Consider the following 12179-nt stretch of genomic DNA (forward strand, 5'->3'; position numbering starts at 1 on the left):
TGTGGCATCCTCCTTGTATCTATCTCGAATGTGTTTCTACTGTCTGGTGCGGAACGTGGCATCCTTCCTTGTATCTATCTCGAATGTGTTTCTACTGTCTGGTGCGGAATGTGGCATCTTCCTTGTATCTATCTCGAATGTGTTTCTACTGTCTGGTGCGGAACGTGGCATCCTCCTTGTATCTATCTCGAATGTGTTTCTATGGCATCCTCCTTGTATCTATCTCGAATGTGTTTCTGTGGCATCCTCCTTGTACCTATCTCGTATGTGTTTCTGCTTTCTGGCTCAGAATGTGGCATCCTCCTTGTAACTATCTCAAATGTGTTTCTGTGGATTCCTCCTTGTACCTATCTCGAATGTGTTTCTACTGTCTGGTGCGGAATGTGGCATCTTCCTTGTATCTATCTCGAATGTGTTTCAACTGTCTGGTGCGGAACGTGGCATCCTCCTTGTATCTATCTCGAATGTGTTTCTATGGCATCCTCCTTGTATCTATCTCGAATGTGTTTCTGTGGCATCCTCCTTGTACCTATCTCGTATGTGTTTCTGCTTTCTGGCTCAGAATGTGGCATCCTCCTTGTAACTATCTCAAATGTGTTTCTGTGGATTCCTCCTTGTACCTATCTCGAATGTGTTTCTACTGTCTGGTGCGGAACTTGGCATCCTCCTTGTATCTATCTCGAATGTGTTTCTGTGGCATCCTCCTTGTATCTATCTCGAATGTGTTTCTTTTGAGTGGTGCGGAACGTGGCATCCTTCCTTGTATCTATCTCGAATGTGTTTCTACTGTCTGGTGCGGAACGTGGCATCCTCCTTGTATCTATCTCAAATGTGTTTCTGTGGCATCCTCCTATCTATCTCGAATGTGTTTCTTTTGAGTGGTGCGGAACGTGGCATCCCTCCTTGTACCTTGATCGAATGTGTTTCTACTGTCTGGTGCGGAACGTGACATGCTCCTTGTATCTATCTCGAATGGGTACTGTCTGGTGCGGAAAGTTGCATCTTCCTTGTACCTATCTCGAATGTGTTTCTGTGGCATCCTCCTTGTATCTATCTCGAATGTGTTTCTACTGTCTGGTGCGGAATGTGGCATCTTCCTTGTATCAATCTCGAACATGTTTCTACTGTCTGGTGCAGAACATGGCATCTTCCTTGTATCTATCTCGAATGTGTTTCTCTAGAGTGGTGCGGAACGTGGCATCCTTCCTTGTACCTATCTCGAATGTGTTTCTACTGTCTGGTGCGGAACGTGGCATCCTCTTTGTATCTATCTCGAATGTGTTTCTGTGGCATCCTCCTTGTATCTATCTCGAATGTGTTTCTACTGTCTGGTGCGGAACGTGGCATGTTCCTTGTATCTATCTCAAATGGGTATTGTCTGGTGCGGAAAGTCGCATCTTCCTTGTACCTATCTCGAATGTGTTTCTGTGGCATCCTCCTTGTATCTATCTCGAATGTGTTTCTACTGTCTGGTGCGGAACGTGGCATGCTCCTTGTATCTATCTCGAATGTGCACTGTCTGGTGCGGAAAGTCCTTGTACCTATCTCGAATGTATTTCTGTGACATCCTCCTTGTATCTATCTCGAATGAGTTTCTGTGGCATCCTCCTTGTACCAATCTCGAATGTGTTTCTACTGTCTGGTGCGGAACGTGGCATCTTCCTTGTACCTATCTCGAATGTGTTTCTACTGTCTGGTGCAGGACGTGGAATCCTTGTATCTATCTCGAATGTGTTTCTGTGGCATCCTCCTTGTATCTATCTCGAATGTGTTTCTTTTGAGTGGTGCGGAACGTGGCATCCTTCCTCGTACCTATCTCGAATGTGTTTCTACTGTCTGGTGCGGAACATGGCATCCTCCTTGTATCTATCTCAAATGTGTTTCTGTGGCATCCTCCTTCTATCTCGAATGTGTTTCTTTTGAGTGGTGCGGAACGTGGCATCCCTCCTTGTACCTTGATCGAATGTGTTTCTACTGTTTGGTGCGGAATGTGGCATCCTCCTTGTATCTATCTCGAATGTGTTTCTGTGGCATCCTCCTTGTATCTATCTCGAATGTGTTTCTACTGTCTGGTGCGGAACGTGGCATCCTTCCTTGTATCTATCTCGAATGTGTTTCTACTGTCTGGTGCGGAATGTGGCATCTTCCTTGTATCTATCTCGAATGTGTTTCTACTGTCTGGTGCGGAACGTGGCATGTTCCTTGTATCTATCTCAAATGGGTATTGTCTGGTGCGGAAAGTCGCATCTTCCTTGTACCTATCTCGAATGTGTTTCTGTGGCATCCTCCTTGTATCTATCTCGAATGTGTTTCTACTGTCTGGTGCGGAACGTGGCATGCTCCTTGTATCTATCTCGAATGTGCACTGTCTGGTGCGGAAAGTCCTTGTACCTATCTCGAATGTATTTCTGTGACATCCTCCTTGTATCTATCTCGAATGAGTTTCTGTGGCATCCTCCTTGTACCAATCTCGAATGTGTTTCTACTGTCTGGTGCGGAACGTGGCATCTTCCTTGTACCTATCTCGAATGTGTTTCTACTGTCTGGTGCAGGACGTGGAATCCTTGTATCTATCTCGAATGTGTTTCTGTGGCATCCTCCTTGTATCTATCTCGAATGTGTTTCTTTTGAGTGGTGCGGAACGTGGCATCCTTCCTCGTACCTATCTCGAATGTGTTTCTACTGTCTGGTGCGGAACATGGCATCCTCCTTGTATCTATCTCAAATGTGTTTCTGTGGCATCCTCCTTCTATCTCGAATGTGTTTCTTTTGAGTGGTGCGGAACGTGGCATCCCTCCTTGTACCTTGATCGAATGTGTTTCTACTGTTTGGTGCGGAATGTGGCATCCTCCTTGTATCTATCTCGAATGTGTTTCTGTGGCATCCTCCTTGTATCTATCTCGAATGTGTTTCTACTGTCTGGTGCGGAACGTGGCATCCTTCCTTGTATCTATCTCGAATGTGTTTCTACTGTCTGGTGCGGAATGTGGCATCTTCCTTGTATCTATCTCGAATGTGTTTCTACTGTCTGGTGCGGAACGTGGCATCCTCCTTGTATCTATCTCGAATGTGTTTCTATGGCATCCTCCTTGTATCTATCTCGAATGTGTTTCTGTGGCATCCTCCTTGTACCTATCTCGTATGTGTTTCTGCTTTCTGGCTCAGAATGTGGCATCCTCCTTGTAACTATCTCAAATGTGTTTCTGTGGATTCCTCCTTGTATCTATCTCAAATGTGTTTCTTTTGAGTGGTGCGGAACGTGGCATCCTTCCTTGTACCTATCTGGAATGTGTTTCTATTGTCTGGTGCGGAACGTGGCATCCTCCTTGTATCAATCTCGAATGTATTTCTACTGCCTGGTGCGGAACGTGGCATCCTCCTTGTATCAATCTCAAATGTGTTTCTACTTTCTGGTTCAGAACGTGGCCTCCTCCCCTGTACCCATCTCAAATGTGTTTCTACTTTCTGGTTCAGAACGTGGCCTCCTCCCCTGTACCCATCTCAAATGTGTCTCTTTTGTTGAGCGGTGCGGAACGTGGCCTCCTCCCCTGTACCCATCTCAAATGTGTCTCTTTTGTTGAGCGATGCGGAACGTGGCCTCCTCCCCTGTACCCATCTCAAATGTGTCTCTTTTGTTGAGCGGTGCGGAACGTGGCCTCCTCCCCTGTACCCATCTCAAATGTGTCTCTTTTGTTGAGCGGTGCGGAACGTGGCCTCCTCCCCTGTACCCATCTCAAATGTGTCTCTTTTGTTGAGCGGTGCGGAACGTGGCATCCTCCCCTGTACCCATCTCAAATGTGTCTCTTTTGTTGAGCGGTGCGGAACGTGGCATCCTCCCCTGTATCTCTTTGTGATGCAAGTTTTCCGTCATCTCTTGAAAGTAGCATTTTCCCTGTTCCCTCTTCTTATCTTGAACATTTTCATAGTAGGAAGGAAAGTAATCGCTGATTCTGATGGACACTGTCTTGGGCATATCTTCTTCTTTGTGCTTGGAGTTTCTTTCTTTTAAATTCTAGACAGCTGCTGTACTTTTTCCTTTCATATTCAATTGTTTTCCTTTTTTCTTCACCAGACAGTAATGTGTGTTTTTTGCTGGCTTGACGCATTGGTCTTCTTCGCTGTTGCTTTGGCAACTTTGTGAAATGTTTTGCTGCTGGCGGCGCAAGAGCCGTCTTGAGGACGCGCTCTGCTGCTGGCGGCGCAGGAGCCGTCTTGAGGACGCGCTCTGCTGCTGGCGGCGCAGGAGCCGTCTTGAGGACGCGCTCTGCTGCTGGCGGCGCAGGAGCCGTCTTGAGGACGCGCTCTGCTGCTGGTGGGAGAGCTGTCCTGGATACGCTGTGTGCCAGGGATACCTGAGGGCATTCTCTTGAACCAATGGCTTCAAATGACATCGGCACAAACTCGTAACTGGCAGAAGGGCCGCAATTTGCAAAGAGTCTGTGCAGGTGTTCAGCCAAGTCACTGATTTTTGAGAAGGTCTTCATAATTGCAGTTCTGTGGGGGTGAGGTAAGCCCATCACACTTCTTGAGTGTGAATCAAACACACCATACCTGCCTGAGTGGTCACGGAAAACTGCAATACACTCTGGACTTATGACTAAAGCCAGATTAACGTCACCTGATAAACACTCTAACTGTGTGGCAAGGGGCAGATACCAAGCCTGGCTTCCACAAGTCCACACCTGATTTCAGGCATGTGGACGTTACACATATCTGTGTCAGTCAGGACTTGTTTGGGCAGTTCTTCCACAGCGAGATGGTCACTGCGGAATCTTTTTTCCTGGATCAGCTGTTGTTTTACACCTACATAAAGTGAATCTCCCTTTGCCAGCACTCTATCAAGGACAGCAGTGTTAAACTGACAGCCCTTGTTCAGATAAGCCAGAAAAGTCAGGGACATGCAGTGTTTCTGTGGCATCCTCCTTGTATCTATCTCGAATGTGTTTCTTTTGAGTGGTGCGGAACGTGGCATCCTTCCTCGTACCTATCTCGAATGTGTTTCTACTGTCTGGTGCGGAACATGGCATCCTCCTTGTATCTATCTCAAATGTGTTTCTGTGGCATCCTCCTTCTATCTCGAATGTGTTTCTTTTGAGTGGTGCGGAACGTGGCATCCCTCCTTGTACCTTGATCGAATGTGTTTCTACTGTTTGGTGCGGAATGTGGCATCCTCCTTGTATCTATCTCGAATGTGTTTCTGTGGCATCCTCCTTGTATCTATCTCGAATGTGTTTCTACTGTCTGGTGCGGAACGTGGCATCCTTCCTTGTATCTATCTCGAATGTGTTTCTACTGTCTGGTGCGGAATGTGGCATCTTCCTTGTATCTATCTCGAATGTGTTTCTACTGTCTGGTGCGGAACGTGGCATCCTCCTTGTATCTATCTCGAATGTGTTTCTATGGCATCCTCCTTGTATCTATCTCGAATGTGTTTCTGTGGCATCCTCCTTGTACCTATCTCGTATGTGTTTCTGCTTTCTGGCTCAGAATGTGGCATCCTCCTTGTAACTATCTCAAATGTGTTTCTGTGGATTCCTCCTTGTATCTATCTCAAATGTGTTTCTTTTGAGTGGTGCGGAACGTGGCATCCTTCCTTGTACCTATCTGGAATGTGTTTCTATTGTCTGGTGCGGAACGTGGCATCCTCCTTGTATCAATCTCGAATGTATTTCTACTGCCTGGTGCGGAACGTGGCATCCTCCTTGTATCAATCTCAAATGTGTTTCTACTTTCTGGTTCAGAACGTGGCCTCCTCCCCTGTACCCATCTCAAATGTGTTTCTACTTTCTGGTTCAGAACGTGGCCTCCTCCCCTGTACCCATCTCAAATGTGTCTCTTTTGTTGAGCGGTGCGGAACGTGGCCTCCTCCCCTGTACCCATCTCAAATGTGTCTCTTTTGTTGAGCGGTGCGGAACGTGGCCTCCTCCCCTGTACCCATCTCAAATGTGTCTCTTTTGTTGAGCGGTGCGGAACGTGGCCTCCTCCCCTGTACCCATCTCAAATGTGTCTCTTTTGTTGAGCGGTGCGGAACGTGGCCTCCTCCCCTGTACCCATCTCAAATGTGTCTCTTTTGTTGAGCGGTGCGGAACGTGGCATCCTCCCCTGTACCCATCTCAAATGTGTCTCTTTTGTTGAGCGGTGCGGAACGTGGCATCCTCCCCTGTATCTCTTTGTGATGCAAGTTTTCCGTCATCTCTTGAAAGTAGCATTTTCCCTGTTCCCTCTTCTTATCTTGAACATTTTCATAGTAGGAAGGAAAGTAATCGCTGATTCTGATGGACACTGTCTTGGGCATATCTTCTTCTTTGTGCTTGGAGTTTCTTTCTTTTAAATTCTAGACAGCTGCTGTACTTTTTCCTTTCATATTCAATTGTTTTCCTTTTTTCTTCACCAGACAGTAATGTGTGTTTTTTGCTGGCTTGACGCATTGGTCTTCTTCGCTGTTGCTTTGGCAACTTTGTGAAATGTTTTGCTGCTGGCGGCGCAAGAGCCGTCTTGAGGACGCGCTCTGCTGCTGGCGGCGCAGGAGCCGTCTTGAGGACGCGCTCTGCTGCTGGCGGCGCAGGAGCCGTCTTGAGGACGCGCTCTGCTGCTGGCGGCGCAGGAGCCGTCTTGAGGACGCGCTCTGCTGCTGGTGGGAGAGCTGTCCTGGATACGCTGTGTGCCAGGGATACCTGAGGGCATTCTCTTGAACCAATGGCTTCAAATGACATCGGCACAAACTCGTAACTGGCAGAAGGGCCGCAATTTGCAAAGAGTCTGTGCAGGTGTTCAGCCAAGTCACTGATTTTTGAGAAGGTCTTCATAATTGCAGTTCTGTGGGGGTGAGGTAAGCCCATCACACTTCTTGAGTGTGAATCAAACACACCATACCTGCCTGAGTGGTCACGGAAAACTGCAATACACTCTGGACTTATGACTAAAGCCAGATTAACGTCACCTGATAAACACTCTAACTGTGTGGCAAGGGGCAGATACCAAGCCTGGCTTCCACAAGTCCACACCTGATTTCAGGCATGTGGACGTTACACATATCTGTGTCAGTCAGGACTTGTTTGGGCAGTTCTTCCACAGCGAGATGGTCACTGCGGAATCTTTTTTCCTGGATCAGCTGTTGTTTTACACCTACATAAAGTGAATCTCCCTTTGCCAGCACTCTATCAAGGACAGCAGTGTTAAACTGACAGCCCTTGTTCAGATAAGCCAGAAAAGTCAGGGACATGCAGGTACACTGGTGGATCCTGGAGAACTTCCTGTACCTCATGTCACTCTGACTATGACTAGCCCTAATACTAGCACTAAGCGGCACCTGAAATATAACATAAATTATCATTATCATAAAGGATTTATTAGCATAATCATAAGCATAGTTAAGATTATTAGTTGTAGTAATTAACCGTTACATATACTACAGTCATAGCAGGGTGACAGTTTAAGCAAATGTGACTAAAAACATTTTACCTACTGCAGCTTTAAACTGATTATACAATATCATTTCCACCAAATTTTCCTGATCAACTTACCATATAGATAATCTTACATATACACAAATGATTATTATGCTTATAAACGACCTTAAGTATTATCATACTTGACTTGAACACATTACTTACACAGATTATTCCATATTTCAAATTTAAATGTTTTGAGACCATCATAAACCTTTGTCACCCCTTGTCATCTTGACCAAAGTTTGAAGGAGGCTTTAAAGGACCTTTAACTCTGATACATCCCTTGTACGTGTGTCACACCATTTACACATGAAAACATTCATAGTAATTAATTCCCTCCTTCATTTCCTTCCCTTCCTTTTGCATTTCAGTTCAAAGTAAACCACAATTTACCTCTAACAAACACTTTAAGCCCAAATGTAAATGTCCTTACCTCTTTAGAGGGGGAATGAGAGGTGGCAAGTCCGTCATCGATAATCCAGGGCCAGCAGGACGATGAGGGAACTGGTGTCCCGACGGTCTGTGATAAGTAATAACACCAGTTAATATCTAGACATGAGGTAACACAATGCAGCAAGTTGATACAAGTTTTCCAAATGTATTTCAATTACTCACTGACATTTGTGAACTGCAGCGAGAGATAACAGTAGCAGAGATGTTAATTGAACCAGTTTAATGCAGTTACAGCATTTTACAGTACACGTTCTGTGTGTGTCTGTTGTGGAGTAAATACCTTAACTGGGCGAGGAGAGTGACAGACAGCTTTAATGGTCTGGGATGGTCCAGCCGGTGAAGGGGTCTTCATCCTGGCCACCTGAGAAAAATAACAATAAATGAAGACTTTAACGACATTATGAACTTTATTCAATAGGAATAATATTTACCTTCGCAACCGGTGAACAGCAGGGGGTTGCCGGATCACCCAAACTACAGGACAACCTGACTGGAGGTCAATATGTTAAACTTCACGCGTCTCAGTGAACACACTGTGTGTTCTGAGTGAGATTGTGTCTTGTGTCAGAGAGTAACATACGTTGGTCACTGAAGTTTGGGTGCGGGGGAGGGGGGGTGTTCCATCCCTGGTCCTGGACCGAGGAACTGGGCTGGAGGGGCCGTCATCCTCAGTCTCCGTGACAGCCTGGCTGGAGGGGATCCAACCTGCTGTTGACAGATGAGAACAAATATATTAAAATTCAGACAGAGTGGAGAAGTCACGTGGGTACGGCGAACAAGATGGCGGCTGCCTAGGGACTCTCCACTCCCCGCGACGTAAAATCGTAATTTATTACAAACTAAAGGCTCGCATTTTATCAAGATTCATCTCAGTTTGGAAGAGTTTAGACGCGGTGTTGTTTTGTTGAAGTGAAATAATTGGAAAAGCGGAATGTCGTCGTCAAAATACTTTAAAAGTACGGGCCGCATGTCGACCCGGAAAAGCCCCCAGCATGAGGAGGAAGGCCCAACAGGTGATTCATCTACCTGCCTCGACAGTCTGCTCGCAGAAGTAACTAAAATGAGCTTCACACTGCAGAGTGTCGCGACTGATGTCTCAACTATCAAAGAGGCGATGACGGAGTTAAAAACGACAGTGACGGCTATGCAGGAGAGATTGTCGGAAGCTGAGACGCGCATCGGGCGCCTGGAGGATGCTACGGAGCGGCTCCACACTGACGAAGATAAGAAAAACAAGCTAATGGAGGCGATGTGGATGCACCTGCAAGCACTGGAAAATCACAGCAAAAGAAACAACGTGAGGTTGGTAGGCTTGAAGGAGACATTCGGGACTAACGGGACATTACTGAACTGTGTTCAAAAAATCTTAGAAGAGGGGCTGGGGGTTCAGGCCGAGGCCGAGGAGTTTGAAATTGAGAGGGTGCACCGGCTACTGGCACCTATGCCGGACCCAGAACGACCGCCGAGGCCAGTACTAATTAGGTTCTTGAGACAGTCCGCGAGGGAAAAAGTGATAAATGTGGCGAAAGAAAAGCGGGGCTTTGTATGGGAAGGATGTCGGATGTCCGTATTCCCCGACATGACGAAGGAGTTGGCGGAGAAGAGGAAATCCTTTACTGCGGTGAAGCGCAAGCTTCAGGAGATGGAGGTGAGGTACGCACTGGCGTACCCGGCCACACTGAGGTTCAGATGGAAGGGGAAAAACATGAGTTTTACCACACCAACGGCGGCGGAGAAATTTATCAACAGCAACGACCGCAACGAAGATTAAACAGCTATGGAGATGAGCTGACGTAAGTTTGTATTTAAGAGCCCACACGTGTTGGACGATAGCGTCGGGGGGGGGAAAGCAGCCACTGAGGGAAGGAGGAGCGGTAACCCATGGACCAGATAGGGTTCTGTTTTTTGTTTGTTGTTTTTTTTTTTTTTTTGAACTTTTAAAGCTGCACTCGACAGCTTCAGGACAGCCAGACGTTGTCAGGCTTTTTGGTTTTGTTTCTTATGTTCCGTGTTGGGAATGTTCTTTTTCCAGGTAATATGTTCATGTTAATGGTCATGTTTTGCAAAGTACAGGGTCACAAAAAAAAAAAGATGCTGGTGAGGGTGGACATCTGGAACATGTGCAGTGTTGTAGATATGATTATGAAACAACTCTGAACTCTTATGACCAAGAACTAAATTAGTGACATCAGCAAAAGAAATAAACAAGACTTTTCAACAGTATTATGAGAAGCTATATACATCAACAGTATCTTGTAGCGATAGCGATAGTGAGCAGGAATTATTTCTCTCAAATGTTGACATTCCCAAGCTTGATGCAGACCAGGCAGAGAAGTTAGAGTCACCTATAACGGAAGGGGAAATAAGGAAGGCTGTAGCGATGGATTTCCTGCGGAGTATTATAAGGAATACATACACACTCTGGTCCCAGTACTGGTGAAGGTGTATCAGGAGACTTTTGAGAAAGGCCGAATCCCACCAACATTTAATGAAGCCCTGATAACTCTGATTCCAAAAAAAGATAAAGACATAACAGACCCATCTAATTTTAGACCAATTAGTCTGCTTAATGTAGATTGCAAAATATTGACCAAAGTGTTGGCTTTACGTCTTCAACAGGTTTTACCTATTATTATACACGGAAACCAAGCAGGTTTTATGAAGAACAGATCCTCCACAGATAACATGAGGAAATTGATACATTTAATGTGGCTCACTCAGTCTAAAGATGTTCCTGTAGCTGCTGTCTCCCTAGATGCTGAAAAGGCCTTTGATAAAGTAGAATGGGGCTTTCTCTTCTCTGTTTTGTCGCATTTTGGGTTTGGTCCTTATTTTTCCCAGTGGGTAAAGATACTATATAAAGAACCAAGAGCAGCAGTAGTAACCAACGGAGTAGTATCACCTTTTTTTGGCCTTTCAAGAGGGACCCGTCAAGGGTGCTCTTTGAGCCCTCTATTGTTCATAATTTTTCTAGAAACTCTGGCTATCAGTATCAGGAAACATACAGGAATTAAAGGGGTGGAATGTGGCAGACAGCAGCACAAGTTGTTGCTATTTGCGGATGATATCCTAGCTGTGGTGACGGATCCTGAGACATCCCTATCACACTTGATGGAAACTATCCAGTCTTACTCTAAATGGTCAGGATACACAATTAATTGGAAAAAATCAGAGGTAATGCCGTTGACCCCATTATGCCTTCCTTATATGGTGGAAAAGTTTAAATTCAAGTGGGTACCCAATGGTATTAGATATCTTGGCGTTAAACTCAGTCAGGATCTTGTAGAGCTGCCACGGTTAAACTTCAATCCTCTTTTACAAAAAATTAAAACACATTTGGAGAAGTGGGGAACGATGAAATTTACACTGGGGGGAAAAGTTAATATTATTAAAATGATAGTGGCCCCTCAATTTAATTATTTGGTGATGATGTTGCCAATCACAATACCACCTGACATTTTTAAGAAATATGACGACATGGTTAAACAATTTTTATGGGAAGGGAAGAGAGCTCGGATTAAACTAAGCAAACTTTGTGCTCCTAGGGAGAAAGGGGGACTGGGCTTGCCAGATCCAAGATTATATGCTATATCTTTCGAAATGGCTAAATTGGCTAAATACTGGAAAGCGATAGATAACAGGCCAGACTGGATAGATATTGAGAGAGAGTTATGTTTGCCTTTTAGTCCAAGGGAGAAACTGTCTCAGCATAGAGACACAACAAATCCAATCCTCGTCCACTCTCGGGAAACATGGGCCAAGGTACATCAAATGTATAGAATGCCGCACCTCCTACAGCCATACGCTTCATTATGGCTTAATCCTGCCATATGTTTGGGTAAGGTGTCAGTTTATTGGAAACAGTGGCACACCAGAGGGATATGCACCATAGGAGACTTATACAAAAACGGACAGTTTATGTCCTATGAGGAGCTAATCAGCCAATTTAAACTTGAAGGGAAACAACATTTCTGGAAATATTTACAAATTAGGGATTGTGTAAAACCTCAAATCAGTAATTCCTCAGAGAACCATATTATGGACTACATGAATATGCCCCTGAAGTGTGGTACAGCTTCACAATTTTATAAACTCACAAATGTCTATGTAAGTGGGGAGTTCACCAATGTTAAGTTGTTGTGGCAGAGAGACCTGGGAACAAATATTGCACAGGAAAAATGGTCGGACATTTTAGCTGACTGTGGGAAGTATGTAAAGGAGGCCCGAGGGAAGTTCCCACAGTACAAGATCATACATAGATATTACCATACCCCT

General features: G+C 45.3%; 1 protein-coding gene across 1 annotated transcript in view; it reads right to left on the reverse strand.

The window, feature by feature from the left end:
• LOC119012969 (formin-like protein 5) overlaps window positions 1–12179 on the reverse strand; it is a 35899-nt gene that overhangs the window by 21317 nt on the left and 2403 nt on the right. Inside the window, exons 7-9 of the mRNA XM_037087250.1 lie at window positions 8485–8612; window positions 8185–8265; window positions 7885–7971 (exon numbers count right to left, since the gene is read on the reverse strand). Coding sequence (XP_036943145.1) covers window positions 7885–7971; window positions 8185–8265; window positions 8485–8612 — 296 coding nt within the window. The remainder of the gene's footprint in view (window positions 1–7884; window positions 7972–8184; window positions 8266–8484; window positions 8613–12179) is intronic.

This window comes from Acanthopagrus latus, chromosome 22 (genome assembly GCF_904848185.1).
Source record: "Acanthopagrus latus isolate v.2019 chromosome 22, fAcaLat1.1, whole genome shotgun sequence".
NCBI classification, from domain to species: domain Eukaryota; kingdom Metazoa; phylum Chordata; class Actinopteri; order Spariformes; family Sparidae; genus Acanthopagrus; species Acanthopagrus latus.